This window comes from Podarcis melisellensis, assembly GCF_964234715.1.
Source record: "Podarcis melisellensis genome assembly, chromosome: 9".
Classification (NCBI taxonomy): domain Eukaryota; kingdom Metazoa; phylum Chordata; class Lepidosauria; order Squamata; family Lacertidae; genus Podarcis; species Podarcis melisellensis.
The window spans coordinates 28,241,884-28,263,466 of record NC_138541.1 but is presented as its reverse complement, the minus strand read 5'-3'; the positions used below and the strand labels follow the sequence as shown (position 1 = coordinate 28,263,466).

The 21,583-nt window shown below is 40.2% G+C and overlaps 2 protein-coding genes across 4 annotated transcripts in view; one reads left to right on the top strand and one right to left on the bottom strand.

Moving 5' to 3' along the window:
- Positions 1-18,961, top strand: part of PRDM5 (PR/SET domain 5) — an 85,848-nt gene extending 66,887 nt beyond the window's left edge. For all 3 annotated transcript variants that reach the window (XM_081924999.1, XM_081924998.1, XM_081924997.1), the window contains 2 exons: positions 6,799-6,903; positions 17,392-18,961. In XM_081924999.1, the coding sequence (XP_081781125.1) occupies positions 6,799-6,903; positions 17,392-17,556 (270 nt within the window). In that variant the 3' untranslated portion in view covers positions 17,557-18,961. The remainder of the gene's footprint in view (positions 1-6,798; positions 6,904-17,391) is intronic.
- Positions 1-21,583, bottom strand: part of LOC309377774 (dynein light chain roadblock-type 2) — a 384,929-nt gene that overhangs the window by 246,212 nt on the left and 117,134 nt on the right. The window lies entirely within an intron of this gene.

Genomic DNA, 21,583 nt, shown 5'->3' with positions numbered 1-21,583 from the left:
AGGAAACATTGCAGCAAGATACATATTCATAAAACTTTTCAACTTGAATCCTTATCAGATTCTGTGGAATCACAAAGTCGTTTTTCTATTGGCGTTGTATGATTACGTATTTCATGGTAAAGGGTGGTGTGGCAAACTTTTTGTTGCATAACAAACCTTCATATTTAATCCAAATACCCTTGTTTCTAAAACAGAAAACAGAGCATTTCCACAGTCATTTAACTCAAGCCATGTGTGGCATGATGGTTTAAATAAGTTTGAGACATCATGACTGATGGTCAGATAAGAAGATGAAATGTCACGTACCTCATTGCCTGTGACAAACAACACTATTGGAAATCCTTGCAGCCGTGCTAAGTGTGATTTGCAAATACAGAAAGCAGAGACAGAAAGTCTGTTTGAACCCTCCAAGTTTAGTCCCCTCATGTTGTTTACACACTCTCTTTCTGAAATCTGAAAGTCTTTCTTGTTTATAATCCACTGAGATTTTATGTAACTTCTTGCCAGTTTATGGATCTTTCATTGCAAAATAATAGGAGCTTGCAAAGAGTTTTCAGTGATGCAAATAAACCACCTTCACACCAAGCAAGAACCCGACATGGAGCCTGCTCTTTGAGTTTCTGAGTGAATAGATGACTGTTTGACATGTTTTATCACAAGATATAGTTGATCCTGGCTTTGCATAAGATGCTAAGCCAAACCTTGCTTTAGCTGCTGTGATGGACTGTAGTTAAATGACTGGAGAAGAGCAAAGTGAGGGCAAGCTCCTCTCTGGGGCTACCATATTTGTGGAGTCCCATAAGCTATAGTTCGTTGTACCATGAGACCTATGAAGGACGGAATTCTGAGCATCTTTTTTTTCTTTTAAAGCCCAAGAGATATATGCGCATAGACCATATGTTGTCCATGGATGCTTTTCATACATGGACACACTAAAGAATTGTATATTATTTTGAAATGGTCACTATATCAGCGTACCACACTGTTCCTTAGTTTTAGTTGGTGGTCGTATTCACACCAAACATGTAAAACACACTCACACCCCTTTAAAAGTAATGGCTTCCCATGAAGTATCCTAGGAACTGTAGTTTATTAAGGCGGATGGGAATTGTAGCTCTGTGAGGGATTTCCTGATAAGTCTGAGCATCTTTAACAAATTACATCCCCCCCCCCCAAGTTTACTTTTTACTGCCATGACTGTTGAAGTGGTTTAAGAGTGCTTTAAACGTATGGTATAGATCCGACCAGTCTCTCTCTCACCCATTTCCGCGGCTGATTGTGGGGGATTCATCAGCATCATAGCAGACCCCCCCTCCCATGTATTATGATCCTGATGAAAATTCCCACCTGGTTTTAATTCTTTTTAAAACTGATAGTCTTTCTAATGACACACCTAGCGTCATGTCTAGTTTGGCCCCAGCTCAGACTATTGGTCTATCTAGCTCAGGCAGAGCACTAAGCCTTCATAGCCGAGGTCTTTTAAACTTAGATTTGGGGGTCTGAGCTTGGAGCCTTCTAGATACAATGCATGCGCTCTGCCAGTGATCTAAGTTCTAGGTTTCCTGAGAATATTGCAATAATTTCCATCTCAGACAACTACAGCATCTGATGTTTTGACTGATTGCCCTTTAGTTATGGTTGTTATCTTTAATGTTTAATGATACCCTTTAAAACTTTAAGGAAAAGCACATGAAGTCTATAGACCCCCCTTTAAGTCTGGAGATTTAAACAAGATTATGATTTATTACTAATTGAACATCCGTTTTATTGCTCCAATGAAAAGTTTTAAATCTGCGTTTTATTTTAATGCTTAGGGACATGCTTTCCAGATTAAGATTCTCAGCATTTAAAGAAAGGAAGCAAAGTAGTGCTCCTGAACTCCTCTTTTTTACTTTCAAAGGGAGCTAGTCTGAAAATAAACTGTTCTTCATTTGTAATCACAGGCTTATTAATACATAAAAGATACATAATTCCTGTTACCCTTTGGCATGTTCAGAGAAAATCTTCCAGTCTCTTGTCGCCTTAAAGACATTGGCCACAATCCAGCATAATTATGTATTCTATACTGCCTTTGAAATCAGTAGAATTTAAGAACGCTTACCTGTGTACTAGATTGCAGTCATGGCTTTTACTACTGCTGTGGGTTTGTATTTGACAAATTTTTTGAATCTAGCTTTATAGGTTAGAGGTTTCTCTCTACTGAAGATGACTAATCATCGGATTTTCCAGTAGAGGGAAATGCATTATAAAAGTTTGCTGCTAAGAATGGAACAAAATATATCTAGGCACCTCCTGTCTGAACCAGTTTCCAATAAATCCTAGGGTTCAATAAGACTTCAGGTTTATTTTCTCACAAATCTATTGTAGTTCCACATTATTATTTTTTACAGTTCACTGTTATGCTTCTATGGAAAACTGAAAAGCAATGGATCTGGTTGGCAGTCCTCAAGGTCCTTGCCTACAGCTTGACATCACCAGGATTTCTGAAGGGCTACATGTGGTTTATGGAGTGGGACTAGCAATAAAATAACTTCCCCCCATTTTTAAAGGCATTATGGCTTTGGAACAGTAGTCTGCTACCACAACTGTTTCACAAATAATTTCTTTAAATTGCAATCTAAAGGGAAGGACGTTTCCCACTCTGCCTCATTTCATGAAGTCCATAGTCGGTTTCCAGACTAAAGAGGGTTGTAAGAATTTCATAGGTTCTTGTTTCATTTTTTGTTGGTAGCATGCCTAACTCCATGGCAGTTTGCTGTTAACTGTGCTCTTGTGGGTAGATCAACCATGCAATGTGTGAAGAAGAAGAAGAGAAGAGTTTGGATTTGATATCCCGCTTTATCACTACCCGAAGGAGTCTCAAAGCGGCTAACATTCTCCTTTCCCTTCCTCCCCCACAACAAACACTCTGTGAGGTGAGTGGGGCTGAGAGACTTCACAGAAGTGTGACTGGCCCAAGGTCACCCAGCAGCTGCATGTGGAGGAGCAGAGACTCGAACCCGGTTCCCCAGATTACGAGTCTACCGCTCTTAACCACTACACCACACTGTATACATGGGCTGTATTACATTGGCTGCCAATTGAGTTTTATCCCCCAAACTAAAAGCAAAAGGCAGTGATTATTTACAAGAACTTTGTGAGGAAAGTGCATGATTTTTAACATTGGAAAGCATTAGCATAATTCCAAAATTTCATCTGGGATTTGTAATTTTTGAGCACACGTCTATGTGATCTTTTTCCTGTCATTCAGTCCCATTAAGCACATTGAGCCCATATTATTAGACTTGCAGATTTTTTGAAAATGTGAAATATGAAAGCATTTGTGTTGGGGTGTGTGCATTATTAGAAACCAGTTGTTTCTTCATTTAATAAGAAGTGCCGGCTTTGAAAGTTTAGGTTGCAAAATGTTATACTCTAGGGTTGGTATCCATATTGGAAAGTGGCTTCTGATTGTCCTGTGTCTGGACAGTGCCATTGCCTACCACTTGAGGACTTATTCCTTAAGGGCTAAGGCTATGCTAGACACCTTGGCTTGACACCTGATTTTCTATGTGGTATCTTATAATATTCAATCACGACAGCCATCTGCAATCTGCATTCTGAACTGGTACAGACCAGGTAGAGGTTTACCACTTCATTTGTGAAAACTTTGCCTTAGTTTTCCGCATGCAGGAAGATTTTCATGTGGGGATGCTTATGAACAAGCTTATGCATTCTGAGGTGCTGGTATGATCTCTTGAGAGGATGGTACTGCATTCATGTATGAATATTTCAGCCATATTGGAGTAAGCCCAAAGAAGCAACTTTTATTTCTGCAAACCTTTCCTCTTCTAAAGAAAATGTTCCACTAAACAAAACAGGACTGTAAATAATAACAACCCTCCAAGTTTCTATTACAAGTAACTGATACTTCAGGCACCAAGAGAACATTAACAATGTGGAAAAAGATGTCGCCTGGCACGTTCTCCACACTAGTAAATCTATACAAAACATAAAGATAAAAACTATAGCAACAATTTGGGAAGAGAATTAATGCCATTAGGAAGGACAATGGGGACACTGAAGACATTAAAAGAAAGATGAAAAGATCTAAAAGCACAGAAAAAGAAAGGGAGGGATGGCTTAACTGTCAACAAATAGAAGGTCATCTGGAAGATAATAAAAAACGGATTTCACAGGCACTGAATGGCTGCTAGGACTGTAAATTCCAACTGTTTATGGAGCATCTATCAGATTATAGAAGCAACTACTTCCACTCACCAAAGTAAAAGAATGTCATGTGTTTGCGTTTATTGATGACAGGAATATAAAAATGGGTTGTGGGTATGGATCATTGTCGCTGTCGCCAAGTAGCTTAGTAAATATAAAATATGCCAGTCGTAAATCAAAGCATATGTAATAAAGGAAACTCTATAACCTGTCTCTTTTATGTGAACCAACACATTGAAAACACATCTCTTGGTCATATATTAAAACTTTAGGTTGCTAAAATTATCTTGCCACCAGTCTTTCGTTCTTCACTCCTTCCTTGATCTATACTCCATCCCTATCTAATCACAAAATGCTACATTCACTGAGAGATGTGTAAACCAGCCCTATATAGGAAAGAGTAAAGAAATGACAAGCTTATTTCATACTAGGTTTTGGAAGACTTAGGAGGCAGCCTTATTTCATAAATCGTAGCCATGGGTTGGGCTGAGGTTACATTCGAAAGATATCTGGAGAGAAGCCAGGTAGATTTTTGGTCCTCTCAGCTTGCCGGATGAGATGAGTGGCACTAGAAAAAAAAATCTCATTACACTGTGATAGGTCCCTTTTCCTTTGTGGCCACTCTGTCTGTCTGCCCTGCTAGCAGTGAAGTTGCCAGCTACTGCAGCTGAAGCAGCGTCTCTGACAGAAATAGGTTTAAGTACATTAAACTCAGAAAACAAGACAATGAAAATGCTTGCTCCCGATGGCCTCAGCCCAGATAATTGTTTTCTTGGAATGGAGTACTTTCTTCTCAGAGGTTTTCTTTCATAAGGGTTTCTTTCCTCCTTCAAATGTCCTCTTCTTATGAGTCACTTTCAGAGTTGGAGTGAGCCATTCACCCAGAGTGGACGAGACAGCATCTTCATATCACAGTGCAGGCAAATGATAAACAAAACATTTGTGAGGCATGGTCAGTAATCCCATAGCTGTGATTGTTCTGTATACTATCTGCATTTCTTTGCATCTCAGATATGGAACTGCTTACTATACTTTATTTTGAGCTTTTTACTGAGCAGCACATGCAGATAATAAAATGGATTTTCAGAGGGCTTACACCAAATGTGGTTTGCATTAACTACAATACAAAACAAATTAAGGCTATGTTGGTGATGCCTGTTTTTCATATGCCTGAGACATATACTTCTGTAAAAATTACAGGGGCCTGTCTGTGGAGTATTTACTCAATCTGTAGTCAGGGAGGGGGAAAAATCCTATTGACGCAAAAGCCTGAAGACAGGACCCGCAAGATTCTTTTCTAAATATCTTGTTTGCTAGGAAATAGACCTATTCTGATGTATTTTTTTAAAATGCTGGTTACCCAAAGTAAAATAAATATCAAAAAGCCACAAAAGTGGATAAACATTTCTCTGAAAGGAAAAACTTACACAAAAGAGCTCCATCATCAGGAGTATGTTGAGACTACATTGAGGAGTTCTTATTCAGAGTGGTAATTTCATCATGCATTTGGCAAGTTTAAAACTAACACTGAAGTACTGTAGAAATGTTAATATTATTTATATAGGTGTTGTGTGGGGATGGGAGGCGTTCTTGACAGGAATCTCTGCCCAGCATTATCAGTTAAACTGAAGAACGCATCCACTGCCTCTCAAACTTTCAGTGTATAGACTTCCCACAATTTCTTTCCATATCGTATGCACAGATAACTACTTTTAATTTAAAGTGATTCTGGAAAACCCTAGCACTTGTGGTCACTGGTATTATGGTTGACAGAATTAAAAATGGCTTCAATCAAAATGTTTCGTTTGAAAATAGGTTGTAAATCAAGCTTTCTGAGACATTGTGCTTTTTAGTTATTCATATTAAAAGTTATGGAAAAACAAACACACCCACTTCCCTGAAAAACACTGGTTATGAAAGACAGAGAAAGATTCCTAATTGTTAAAGTGGAAGACAGCTCCTATTGCTGCTGAATTATTTTGAGGGGGTGTTCAGTAAATTTTTGTTACAAAAATGTAGATAGTCCCCAAATGGAAGAAGTGAGAGATAAGGGCTGCAATCATATACCTACTTATCCTAGAGTAAGCTCCATTGAACTCAATTTATAGTTAGTGTAGCATTGTACTGTACCTGTTGGATTTTATTGAAATGGTATGAAGTGGACATAATTTAAAATTTAGGCAAGGAGGAAAGTTGAAGATGGAGACATGGAACTTAACAGGTTTATTTGAAGTTGTTACAATAGCTAATATACTGGAATTGTTTTTAGGTGTGATTTTGCATTTGTAATTTTGTCTCGATCATGATGATGAACGATAATTGTAGGAACAGTTACACTGGATTGTATAGATTCCGTAGTTTGATAAACAAATGATATATTGAGAGAGGGCATGGCTAGGCTTCCGGTGCAATACAAGGTGGCAGCTTTCCCACCAGCTATAAAGACACATTTTGCCGGTGTCTGCACTGAACTTTGTCTCGTGAAACTAATACAAAGCCCTCACCATCCAGTATGGAATGCTGTCCTGTTAATAGCCTGCTCTCTGCACCGAGTCACTTTAATTCCTTCTCTTGCTCACTGTGCTACAGGAAAAGCCTTACCAGTGCTCCGAGTGCAACAAAGCCTTCAGTCAGAAACGAGGCCTAGACGAGCACATGAGAACCCACACAGGGGAGAAGCCTTTCCAGTGTGACGTGAGTTGGGTTTCCTTTTGATCTATTTGCGTTTAATCCAAAGATGAACCCCAAAGGGTGCAACCATACCCACGCCAACAGCAGCGGTCAGTGGGGTGGCACAGGTAGGGAGGCATTTCTCACCTGGCTTCCTAAGGCCAAGTGCCACTGCCAGCTTCAGATCGGGGAAGGGGCAAGGTGTGGGAGCTGAGGGTATTTCAGATGCAGCAGAGCCAGTTCCATGCACCTGCCACCCCACCCACCTCATGTTGTGCTCCTCATGCCTCTTTCCTTGGTAATTGGCAGCAAGGCTCAGTGTTGGGAAGTCAGGTGAGCAACACTTCTCTGCCTGTACTTCCCACCGACTGCTGCTGCACACTTACCTGTGAGTAAGTCTAACTGACTGGGACTTGCTTCTGAGGAAAAATATGTTCAAGAAACATTTGCATACAAGGTTGTCAGTCTTTCTCAATCTTTGATTAATTAAAGATGGAGTAGCTAGTCATCATCATCATCATCAGACCTTTATTGGCATCACTTACAAACATTCAGAATAAATGAGCCAGTGCAATCTCGTCGCCATTTCAACAGTACAGTAATTTGCCAAAGGGAAGAAGAGGCGAGCAATCTATTGAGTAGCTAGTGAAATTTCACTGACAATTATTATTATTATTATTATTATTACAGTGGTACCTTGGGTTAAGAAGTTAATTCATTCTGGAGGTCTGTTCTTAACCTGAAACTGTTCTTAACCTGAGGTACCACTTTAGCTAATGGGGCCTCCTGCTGCCACCGCGCAATTTCTGTTCTCATCCTGAAGCAAAGTTCTTAACCCAAGGCACTATTTCTGGGTTAGCAGAGTCTGTAACCTGAGGCGTCTGTAACCTGAAGTGTCTATAACCCGAGGTACCACTGTATTTGCTTTGCTTTTTTTTGCTTGCTTTGCTAAGGACATCCTAGTATGTTTACTGATTGTATAGTGTACATAGAATCATAGAGTTGGAAGGGACTAAAAGGATCATTTAGGCAAAGCAGGAATCTTTTGGCCATCGTGGGGCTTCAACCCACAGCCCTCATGCTCTACCGACTGAGCTATCCACATCATTTAAGAATTGTTTTTGCACGATAGCAATTCCTCTGTTTTGTTTAGAGTGTCTGCTCTTTTGACACTTTAGACCTGGTGGTTAACTGGTCTAGGATTATAATTTATTTCATTGCACTGCAAGACATATTAACAGCATAACCCTATGATTATGCATTAGCAATAAACTCCATTGAGTTCTGTGGGACTTACTCCTAGGCAAATGTATGCAAAATAAGCAACATTGTGCTGTATAGCACTTACACCCGAGTAAAGAACAAAGTAGATGATATATGAGATGCGTAAATGCATACGGCTTTTTAAACATTTAAATACCAACCTAGGTAAAGGTAAAGGACCCCTGCATGGTTAAGTCCCATCAAAGGCGGATTATGGGGTTGTGGCACTCATCTTGCTTTTAGGTCGAGGGAGCCGGCGTTTGTCCACAGACAGCTTTCTGGGTCATGTGGCCAGCATGACTAAACCACTTCTGGTGCAATGGAACACTGTGATGGAAACCAGAGCGCACGGAAACGCAGTTTACCTTCCCGCCACAGCGGTACCAACCTCGAGGTCTCCTAGCTCAACCTGGCACACTAACCCTTTCATCCCACACTAAGTTTCTGTTGAAAATTGAAAATTGCCACCCCTGAAGCTGGCATTCCCACTGCCATTAGAAGCTGCCATTGGTGTCCGATCTCCCTCTTGTTGACATTGCTCTTTAATTATATTTAAAAACACACGAATACCTGAAATACAGTCATGCATTTCTCATAATGTCCAGTTTGGTCCTTTAAGTAAGTAGGACTGCAAGCTTTAGTTTCCAAACTGCTTGCAATGTCTGTGTCATTTTCCCCATAGCAATTTTTCCTAATGTTAGTGTCCATAATTACATGTGTAGACTCCATGCACACATCAAGAATGTCTATTTAGGGAAATATTTCTGAGACCACATCTTTTTTTGTTTGACCCTGTTTCCTTCTGGTTAGGGAAGTGATGTCAGCTAGAGGAAATTAATGCCAACTTCATGGCTCTTAAAATACCTAGTAAAAATTCTTGGTTTCATTAGAAGTGTTAGCATCAAAAAATTAGGATAGTGGCTTTACATTTTTGGTCATTCCTTTTTCCCCTTTGAGTAATTGTCTAAAGGGATAAGGAATTCTTAAAGTACCATTCTCTGGAGTTTAATTCTACTAGGTTCTTAATCTAATGGTGATGATCTAGCGTCACAAAAGATGGTACTTTTAAAAGATGCCTAAATACATAGGGAGGAGCAGTACCTGCATCAGTCTGAGAAGGAGAAGACATTCTTTTCTTCTCTGTAATAAATTCCATTTGTGTTAATATGAGTTTTATCTAGAATTTTGGCTAGAAAGGATATCTGCCTGCATGCCAGTTTTATTTAAGACCCTGCCTAGATAATTTGATCACATGCTTTCTTGACAAGGATTTCATCCTCAGATGAGCAAGGAGAACTTAGAACAGGGACAGACTGCATACTCTCAAGCATTCCGTAGGCATGCTTTTGTGTACTGCTGACATCTCCACTTTCACATTGTGGCTGAAATCCTATGCACAACTGGCTGGGAGTAAATCTCATTGGAACACAATGGGACTTACTTCTGAGTGAATATGCATAGTATTGCACCGTAATGATTATGGCCAGTGCATCATTTACCCACCTACTATTACACATTACTGCTGAAGTCTCTTCTCCATCTACTCTATACTGCAATCATTTATCTTTCCACAGCTTGCTATCCACAGGGTAAGCAAAACATACCCTGTCCTCAATATGGACCTCACAAACTGAAGTATTTGTGTACCTGCATGCTCACCAGGGACAGCATATATCTGCTCAATCCACAGAATCATACAAGTTGGAAAAGGCCTCAAAGTCATGTGGTTCAACCCTTTGTAGATGCATGAAATCTTCCGTTAAGGCATTTCTGATAGTTGGCCATCAGTCTCTGCCACTAAAGGAGAGTCCCCCAGTTTCCTAGGCAGTCTGATCCAGCTCATACCATCAAGTAGCTTGTAATTTCAAAAGTGCTTCCTAACTTTAGTTGAAATCCCATTTCTTGTCATTTGGACCAGTGCTCTTCAACTTTGAGTCCCCACATGTTGTTGGACTACAACTCACACCATCCTTGACCATTGGCTAAGTTGGTTGGGGATGATGTGAGCTGTAGACTAGCAACATCTGGGGACCAAGGTTGACCAATGCTGACTTGGACCTACTATTTTGGATCACATGCCAACACACTGACCACTGGCTTCTGGCCAAGACATTGGGTGACCTCACTGACAAGCAGCTCAAGCCTAGGGTGAGCAAATTTGCTCCATCTGCTAAGTGTCAACCAAATATCTGAAGATAGTTATCAGGTGACCTCTTAATTGTCTCTTCTCCATGCAAGGCGCACCTACCTCCTTCAACTTTTCCTCATAGTCTCCAGGTCCCTCACCATCTTTGTTGCCATTATCCGGACATGGCAACATTCCACATTCAGAGAATTAACTTTTAGAGGCCCAGTGAGATTATTATTAACTTTTTTCTATTTCCACTGATTTGTAAGAAAATCTGAAAGGTTCACTGAACTCTAGCAACTAGCATAATTCTGTGAGAAACAGACACCATGGGTAACATGAGGCGTTTCTGTTGTTAATATTAATTCAGCAATTAGCATTGAGAAATGCCTTTAGTGACAAAGATTTAAATGAGCTCAAGTTTCGCTTATTGCAGTAAAACACTTTTATGTGCCTCAGGAGAATTCTGCAGTAACAAAGCACCGAGACTCCTGTGCATTAGGAAAAAGATCCTTTTAAAATGTAAATATTCTTTCCCACTCTGCTTTTTTCCATTCTCATCCAAATGCAGTGTGTGGAGACTGTGTGTGCTTTGTTTTTTGTTTTGTCCCCCTCCCCTTTTCATACTAGCTTCTATAATGCCTACCCAGATTAAAATATTGGTTGCGTTCAGAATAATGCAAAACCATGATTTGCAAAGCCAAACCAGGCATTGGCATTATGTTTGAACCAAAGCTGATTTGCAATTCATCATTCATCAATTCATCATGGACAAACCACTGCTAGGGCCATTGCCCTGCCTTAAAAGGTTGTTGCACCATGCAGATGGTACTGAATTTATGAATAGATCATAACTGAAACAGAGGAACACCAAAGTTTACTCAAATACATTCAAATTAATGAACCTTAGGCAGCCATGTTCATTAATTTCAGTGGGTCTGCTCTGAGTATGACTGATTTGGAATACAACCCTAGGTCTGGAAGCTCAATTCATGGTGTGGATTCTGAACTATGGTCTGCAAAGATCATGATTTGGCATGAAGGCTGACTTGAGCCATTGCAGCATTTTTGTCCTGTGCATACTTTCCTACAAATAAAAGCCATTTGACCTAGCAGGATGTAGTTCTGTGCAGGCATGTATAAGATTGCACAAAACAGCAGTAGCAAGAAAAGTGTCCTGTGTGTGTGTAATTCTAACATTAGCTAGAAAAATTGTATGTTTAACTGTAATATGCTTTACGATCATGGACCTGAATTGCAGGTTTTTATTAGACTATTTGCAAAGCAGATCATAAAAAATAACACCAATTAAATGCCTAATTAATGTCGGCAGGGGCATGGATGAAGATCTCATTGAAATTTCAATAGTTGTTCCATATTTTGTTTGGTTTACAATAAGTTTTCAAAAGCCTGAACAGTACCACTGTTGTATTTAACAGTCTGTAACAACTGACATCTGATGGACAGTACAGTGGTACCTCGGGTTAAGTACTTAATTCGTTCTGGAGGTCCGTTCTTAACCTGAAACTGTTCTTAACCTGAAGCACCACTTTAGCTAATGGGGCCTCTTGCTGCCGCTGCACCGCCACTGCACGATTTCTGTTCTCATCCTGAAGCAAAGTTCTTAACCCGAGCCACTATTTCTGGGGTAGCGGAGTCTGTAACCTGAAGCGTATGTAAACAAGGTACCACTGTATTTCATAACTTTTTACTCAGAGTAGACCAATTGAAATTAACCGACCTAACCTAGTCATGTTCATTAATTTCAATGAGACTACTCTGAGTAAAACTTTGTTGAATACTGGCAGGATTTTTTTTAAAAAAAAACAACTGGTATAAAAAATAGGTTTGTTCAAATAAAGGTTGTGTGTAGGACTGAGCAAATACTAGCTTTTTGCTTGAAAATATTTGATTCTTAATGGACTCAACATGCATAGGCTGCATTTATAGTGCTTTAAGAATCAAAATGTGCACCAGCCCCTTTGGTAATATAACAGACCTTGCACTGCCCACAGGGATGCCACTGAAAAAGGCATCCCCATGATGAATTTTCTGCTTGCACCAGCTGCTGTAGCATACAACATGCCTTAGAGGCAGGATAATCTATTACTGCCACACATGGAACATTTCCACATCTTGGCATAGCTGCCAAGAATGTCCTTTGGGGCATGTAGATACGATAGCAGCAATCTATGAGGTAATTCTAGGTATTAGTCAGTGTTAGGTATTTCAGTAAAATTCACCCAGGGTTGCTGTTTTCGGTGACATCACCACATTGTATATGTGTGTTTCATCTCTCCATTGAGGTGCCTCTGTATCCTCCTTCCACCACATTTTCAAACATGCTTCTTGGACAGAAGACCCCATAGGGCATTAAAAAAAAAAATCCTGCTCCTCTTACCCTTCCAACATGGTGTAGAGCCAGCATGGAGTAGTGGTTAAGGGTGGTGCGCTCGTAATCTGGGGAACCGGGTTCGCGTCTCCGCTCCTTCACATGCAGCTGCTGAGTGACCTTGGGCCAGTCACACTTCTTTGAAGTCTCTCAGCCTCACTCACCTCACAGAGTATTTGTTGTAGGGGAGGAAAGGAAAGGAGACTGTTAGCCATTTTGAGACTCCTTAAGGGGAGTGAAAGGTGGGATATCAAGTCCAAACTCCTCCTCCTCTTCTTCTTCTTCTTCTTCTTCTTCTTCTTCTTCTTCTTCTTCTTCTTCTTCTTCTTCTTCTTCTTCTTCCAGTTTCCATGCTATAGGGAGACAGGGCTGGCCCACCCACGAAGCAAGGTGAAGCAACAGTTTCAGGCAGCAAGATCCATAGGGGCAGCAGATCCAGCCTCCAAGGAATGCACTGCCAGCTGTGACATGCTCCTTGGCGACTGGATCTGCCGTCTCCTTGGCATCCCTCAACCCCAATGCCACCTCTACAGTGGCCTCTTGGGGAGTAGGAAGCCCTGCTGGTCTTCCCCCACCCTTGTGTCTAATGTAGATCTTTATCCCACCCCCTGATGTAGATCTACACTTAACTCTTCTTCCCTGGTGGACATGGGGAACTGTTTGTTTCAGGCAACAAAATGTCTTGGGCCAGCCCCAGGCAGAGCCATTGCACTAGCTTCCTGGCAGGTGGGTTGCTTACTTAGAGAGAAGAGACAGTAAGGAGGTTAAACTTTGATTTTGCTGTTGCATTTATCCTGCTGCCTTGCCCCCTCCTTCCTGAGAAGCAATAGCAGCCTATCTACCGGGAATGTAGTATGGCGTCTCTGCTCCAGCCAATGAGCCACTTCCAAGTATGACATATTTCAAAATTGGGGGAAGCTGACACACCCGGCAGAAGGCTAGAACCCTTTACCTTCACAAAAGGTTTTTGCATAGGGAGGATGATCATTCAAACATCTGATTCTCAGCTTGCTGTCTGAACTGGTACAGTGCAAGGAAAGACTACGCCATGTGATATTTCTGAATGTGCAATTCAACTCTAAGCATACATTTCTCATACTGAGTTGCTTCCTTGTTCTGTCCAGCATTTAGCATACATATACTTAAACTGCCCATTTAAATTCTCACACTAGGCATTTAAACACATTTAACATTAAATAAGCTACATTAAATTCTTTCTCAGCATGTTTCAAAAGCCTTTTCTTTCAGCTTTTGATGCTAGATTCTAGAATCTAGAACAGCATCTCAGCCAATAAAAAAACTGCTTTCAAACTTCAGCTTGTCACAGAAAAGTTGTATTTTGCATGACTCACCTTTCCTGTTTGAGGCAACCCATCTTATAATTTTCTCCATGCATTGCAGCTATCACTTTGCAAACTCTTTGTACTGTTTCTTTGTTTTGTTTTAACCTTGGCAGTGCACACTTCTTTATTTATTTGCAGGCTTTTGAAATGTTACAGTTATAGCATATCAAGAAGAATTTACTGCTCAGCGAGGGATAGGTATTAAGTGTGCATCTGTAAGCAGTTTATTCTTCTCATTTTGCAAAGATAATGTGCCATTGTTAAACTGTCATCACTTGTATGATTGAGACTCATTAAGAACTACTTACTGGTAGCAGAATTTGACACAGCACATCTGCTGAAGATGATATTCCTAGAATTTATTTTCAGGAAGATGAACGATGTGTCTATGATGCTGCATAAACATATACATTCATGCAAATGTGGTCATCGGTAGTACTTACTGGGTTAAATGTTTATTTGTAGCATCTACATCTGTTAGAGGTTTCATGATTTTGGTAAAAGAGGCATTTTATACTTGCCATTTAAGTGTGCAAAAGTCACAGTCAGTATTTAATCAGTGTGGTCCAGTGGTCCACATTCCATTTGACCATGTTATAATAACACAGGGAAGGCAGAGATTGCAGGCCCTTCAACATGTCCCAGGTGAAAATAGGGACATGTCATTTCCCGTGTACTCCATAGTAAGGATCACTGCCTGAGCCTATTATCACACATTGCTGAAGGCTCTAGTCACCCAGCTGTATTTGTTTACTCTGAAATTGCCTGCCCTTCACTGATTTAGAAGCCAAGACAGCGCCTGTTCTTTTGTTTAACTTGTGTTTTGTTTTAATTATATCTTTATCAGCAGTTCAAAATACAGTACAGCTGCTGCAGTCTGCAAAATGTTTGGCTGCACGCTGCACGCTGCCATAGCATTCATGCACATTTATTTACATGCCTGTACATTAATGGCAAGCTGCATCCACACAAACATCCCGCATGCACACTTAAGAGAATTACGTTATATCACACTACAGTACAAACATTTGCACAAGATGCCACCAAAAGGCAAATATAGGATCCAATATATATAAAAAAATAGGAACTGATTTTGCTAAAGGGTATGGGACCATAAAGTCTACCGCATGCTATAAATCAGGGTTGGGAACATCTGTCCCTCCAGATATTGTTGGCCTCTAACTGCCATTAGCTGTTAAGGCGAAGGATCACAGATGATGGGAGCTGTAGTCCAGCAACACCTGGAGAGCCACAAGCTCCACACCCATTGCAGGCAACTGGACTGGGTGACCATTGGGTCCCAATTCCATGGTTCTATGGTGATCGCCCTCATTTCCATAGAGACGATTCGTAGTGCACTGGATCCTCCATCTCCTTGCCATCATTAAAACTAGTTTGTTCCAAGCAGAGCTACCAAATTCATAGCTGAAAGTATGAATTTACCTGAAAGTCTTAAGTCTTGTTTGCTGCAAAAGACTAATATGGCTACTGCCATTTGCACGGCAGAAGGAGTAATTACAGTATGGAGCTGCAATAGTGCCTTGCCTTCTCCGGCCCTTTGCAGTAGTGTGTTAAGCATTAGGAGATAGAGGATTTGTCTCGTTGCTTGTTCTTCCCCAGCCCTTGACACCTATTAAAGAGAGAAAGCTCTAGCCATTTTGAAAATTCCAGTCTGGTCACAGGGAATACTGTGGTTGTTTAATTTAATGGTGCACTGTAGAGGTTGCACACAACTGCTTTTCCTAGATGTGGGTAATGATCATCTGATTGCATTGCACTTATCCTTAGGTCTTCTGATAACTAGGAATGCATTAAGCCTCTATATTCAAACTTGTAATCTACTAAAATAGGCTCGTTTGGAGCAGAACTGACCATTGGACAGTGCCTGTCATTGAACATAGTGAGGAAAGAATAACAGTTTCTGAGACAAATTCCTTTTAGGGCAAATACTCTTTTCTTCCAGTGTTTATATGGCAGTCCTTAAAATTATACCTGTAAATGATGCTGATTCAGCATTCTTATACCTTGACAGAAGTATGCTGGTACTGTTTCCATAGGGTTATGGAAAGCAGTTCATTAATCATTGGTCTTACAGAGAAAGACTCAGCAGTCAGGATGCGTTGTATGTTTTCTCATTCAGTATGTCATTGTATTGTTTTTGCTTGCACAATGAATAATACCAGATATCCTTGGGAAGATAGAATACTGCTTAACTCCCTATTAGGGAGACACTGTTCAAACATCAGCCTCACCTGAGTTTTACTTCTCATGCAGTTTATAAGCACAAGTAGTTATATTATTGTTAAATTAAACCCTTAGACCAGAAAATTACTTTGGGAGGGAGCAGGAAGTACAGATATTGCTACCAACTGTCCATAAAAATAACAGCTTAGCCCTGTTCTCTTTCTTTATCAGAGGTTTGAGATACAGAAATCAGCAGCATGGAGGTAGATATGACCATCTGCTCATGCTGAAGATCAAATACTTTTCAAAGGACAACTTCAGGGCCAGTTCAAATGTTGTCAAGTGTAGTGGAAGTGACTTTTTTTTATTAGATTAGATAAATTTATTGTCATTGTCCGTATATACACAGTATACACAACAACGAAAATCAAACACCCAAAGACCGGGTTCACATACACATTTGCACGTATCTCCAACACTCTCATCCTATTCAGACATAATCTATAAAACATAACATAATCCAGAATATAACATAACCTATTAAAGGCATAACATAACCTAAAACCTATCTCATTCCTTCCTACTCCCTGCTTGCTATTTCTTGCAACTGGCCCTGAGATCATTATTTGATCTCACTTCCTGTTCTTCATACTTCTCTTAGTAAGCCCAGATTAGCAACTTACCAGGTTCTTAAGTGCTTCAGTAGAGACAGTAGAGACAACTGGCTTGGTCTTATTCTGAGGTTGCTACTGGTCCACCCCTGGTTACTAGCTTGTGGAGTGATGTTTTTTCCTCCATGCATTGCTGTACTAGTTTTCTCACTAGCTGAGGATGAGAGATAGTCACTTGCTTAACGTTAGAGAGGATGAGCAGCAAAATAGTGAAGGAGTGGTTACCTTCTTTATATCCAAACTGTGTGATCTCATAAAGCCACACAGCCTTGCTGTGTTCTCCAGGGAAAAAAGGAGGCAGCTCTACAGTGGTGCAATCCAGAAATACAACTGAAGCCTTCTGATATGATTAGATAAAAGATTAATAAAGTTAGCAGCATATCCCTGGTTCAGAAATGGTGGATAATGTTACTCTATTGCTTAATCTGGGTTGTGCATAATGTTGGGTGCCCAAATGTCTACTTATGAAATATTCTTCTGAATCATCAACAATCCACTGGTTTCCTTTTTGTCTTTTTATCATTGCTTTAGGTTTGTGACTTATCATTCAGCCTGAAGAAAATGCTGATCCGGCACAAACTGACTCACAATCCCAATCGCCCCATGGCGGAATGCCAGCTATGCCACAAAAAGTTTACAAGAAACGACTACCTCAAAGTACACATGGAAAATGTCCATGGAGAAACTGACAGCTAATTTTGGCTTGCACGAAAGAGTGTCTAGTGTTTCCTTTGTAGGAGTATAAACTCCTTCTCACCTGATTAGTGAACACAAGACACACACACAAAACTCTAATGTGTTCACATAATCACTTTTTTCATGGTGTCTTGTATTTCTGTTCAGACAAAAAAGAAAAAGGGTACCCTACATTACATGAGGCTAGAATCAACATAAGTTTACATAATGCGGGTGGATTTATAAGACCATTTTAGAAGGGCAAATTGTCACCCAAAGCCATCGCCATTCTGTTATAGGTAAGAGTTCTTTTTAAATGCTCTATCATGTGGTGAAGTAGATAGTTAACTAAAACTGCAATCCAAAGCACACTTACTGGGTGTAAATTCCAGTCTGCTGTTCCAGTAGACATGCTTAGCTTTGCACTGCACAGGGTGTACACGTTTTGTTGCCAGGATATGGGGAAACAGTTGCTTTCTCTAAGGAAACAATCAGTGAGTTCTCTGAAATAATAGTATAAACTCACTGTATCTCATGCCTCAGACATTATCACAGTCTAGTTTGAAATTTTACATATTGAGGATGGTGCTTTGAATTACCTTAACCGACCTCATAATTACACATGATTGGGTTCCATAGAAAGCATGGGGACCTCAGCAAATGTCACCTTAGGATAATAAAGTAAGTACCCTGTACTGGTAACTGAGAGATTGCTAAGTCTGTGCAGCACTTTATTACGCTTTAGTAATATTATAATAGTGGCTATATTTTTATTAACCCGGTAAATTGACTTCTGTTAACCAGCATTGCTCTTGCAAGCAAAGTTTATTCTAGTTTATACATGTTTTGATTAAATTCAGAACTGATATTGAAATACTAGAATATTTTTCAAGTGCCACCGTGCTGTGGAGAATGAGATCTGGGGACATGCTGTCTCAACTGCTTCAGCATGGTTTATTACTTTGGGTTGCTATTGTGGAAGGCAAATCAAAAGCAAGCAATGTGAGTAATTTTTGTTGAAATGCTACGTTAGCACTAATGCAATATTTGTAAATGCCAGTGCCAGAGGAAACAAAATCTCAGAATGGTATTCAACATCTGATTAAGTCAAGGAACATGTAATTAAATTGCTAGGAAGAATTTTTACCCCATGGAATTCTGCGGAGTTTAGAGTTAGGCTTGTGCAATGAATCTGTCATTCATATTCTTTATATATATATTATTATTATAAAGACTAAGACTGGGTTATGAATAATTTGCTAACTACATTACTTTTTCAGCAAGTAGTTTGTCATAATTATTAATGGAAAGCCTGTAAATTCTCTTACTTGGATAAGCCAGTTAATGTTCAAGGAAGCAAATAATGCACCAAGGTGTCATCTTTGTAGGAAACAAAAGTTTTTAAATAAATTTGGTTCTAGGTTGATATTCTTTCAACAGTTTTGTCTAGACTACAGCATCCTCTTTGGAGTTTGCTGCTTGTGCACCAACAAATAGGCTACAAAAGATTTTTGAGCTGTCACAGACACAATCAGGAGGTATTTTTGGTGTCCCTTCTGTAAGTGATATAGACTACTGTAAGGTAGGTCAGACATATTTTACAAGTTGCTGCTTCTGTGTAGATGTAATTTGAGATTCATTGTTCTGTCAAGTCTAGTTTGAGATCTTCATAAATGAACTTTCAGCTGTCAATTGCACTGACAGGCACACATGGGATTTCTAGTTTAAAAGGCTTATAGTAACTGACTTTATTGAATCATGTCATTTGTATTTAGCAGTTATCACTCACTCAAGCATATGGCTGTGTCAGAATAGTCCAATCAGTTTTGCTAGCGCAAAGCCATGGAGCTCCGTGAAGCCTGAAGTATCAGTTCTGCGGCTGTACAATGAACACAGCCAAATGGACTATCCAGACAGAAAGCCAGAGAAAGGAAGAGATTGGATATTGTATACTGCATAAGTCGCTCTTACAGTAAAACGTGTGTGTGTTGTAAACGTGGAAATAAAAATCACAAGAAACAAACACATACACACAATCCTGACATTCCACAAAGAGGATGCATCACTAATTAAAAGTGTAATTGACAAACGCTTTAAAAAAAGTTTATTTAAGAATAGAAGAAAGATGCTATGCCCATTTAGTTCAGCATCACGTTCTCATAATGGTCCACCGTATGCTGGTGGGAAGACCACCAGCAGGGCATGAGGACCATAGCAATCTTCTGACTGGTGCTTAGAGGCATGCAGCCTCTTGATACTGGAGGTAGTACAACTCATAGACTCTGAAAGAAAAAGAGCACAAAGTCCTTCAGTGGAGTTTTCTTTGATAATTTTTCACTAAACCAATGGTAGCCAATTTGTTGCTCTCTAGATATTGTGGACTATAACTCCTATCATCCATGACCATTGGCCATGTTGGCTGGAGCTGGACACCACTACCCTTTGACTACCCCTGCACTGATTATTCTAAGGCTGGCCACTCCTCCATAGAGGCAGCATTCAGGAGGAACCTTTCTAATACCCTAGAGATGGCCAATTCCAAAGGGAAATTCTGGTTTACCATAAATTAACAACCCTGCAAGTACTCCTAGGACAACTTACACACTTTGGCTTAGGTGGTGGCCGGGCTTCTTTCATTAAGTTCTAACCTGTTATCATTGAATTTGTGGCAGAGTCTGGTTTGATGTTCCTTTATTGTCCTCTCTATTTCATTAAATAATGCTGGAGGTCAAAGGTATGCTCCCAGGTGTGGTTTAAGGCAAGGATGCCTTTGGCATAGTCAAAGTTTTCCCCGCTCTCTGCCATGAGAAGGTCACCTTCATGAATTAGAATTTATTGCAAATCAAAATGCCCTTTTTTCACTTGGTCTTTTAATTTCAAATGTAGGAGAAGCAAACAAGGGCACTTTCCCCTCCTCCTTCCCCACTGTCTTACAACTCAGGAGTTAATGCAGTATTGAGTGTTAAGTGACACATTAAGTGTCACTTTCCCTGTTTCTTGTTAGTTCTGCTCATGTGACATTCATCTTTCAGGCAATTGAGGTGATGGTTAACCCTTGGCTATGTCTCGGGTTACAAAAAAAGTGAGCTCAGAGACGTTGCATGACATGAACTCTTATCATCACCCTTCAGCGACAAAAGAACACAGGAAGGGAACAGCCACCTAGAATGACAGAGATAGAGAGAAGCCCAGATACTCCCAGTTCCCACCACAGATTCTATCTGAAGTAGGTGAGACTACATTCCTGTGCCTCGTGATCTGGCTCTGGCATGAGATTAGCTACCCTGAGATCAGCAAGGCACCAACAGTATGGGGGAGAGGAAGGAGGCAAAGTGAAAACCTGGATGCATTTAATGTTTGGGGAAATGGCTAACATGGAGAGACAACTGAGTGAACTGCTTTGATGCATATTTCCTTTCAAAGAGATTTATAGTGTGTGAAGTTCTGAGGCCACACCAGAGACTGCAGCTGAAAGAAGCCAGGCAAAAGACTAGGTTTGCCTGAACTGAAATGAAGCATTTTTAAAGGGGGGCATATCTATGAAACATAGGACACACTGTTTCTTTTGTCCCTTTGAGGACCAGTTCTCCAAAATGCTTTAAGTAGCTCTGTGGTTATAACCGTGATCGAGGAAGAAGTACATCACCAGCTGTGATCATGTTTACAGTCACTGTGCCTCTGCAATGTTTCGTGCAAACAAGGCAGCTGAAAAATGTGCCATGATCACACCATCAATGCCCGAAAGCAGCACCTGTCAGTGTGGGCAGACGTGCTGATGAGAATCCTTCCTTCATAGGACTGCATCCAAGGGAGACTGCGTACTTTTGTACTCCAAATCTTTCATAATTTTAAACACAACTACAGCTTCTTTACAAACTTAACACTGAATATAATCTCTTGGGTACATGAAGGCTTGCCATATAACAATTTTGTAGCAGCAACGGGATAACTTCCCACTTTAATTGATTCCTTTACAAGAGCATTGGTCCAGCACAGTTAATGGGATAATTGGTAACATGATATTTTATGCATTCTTTCATTCATTTCT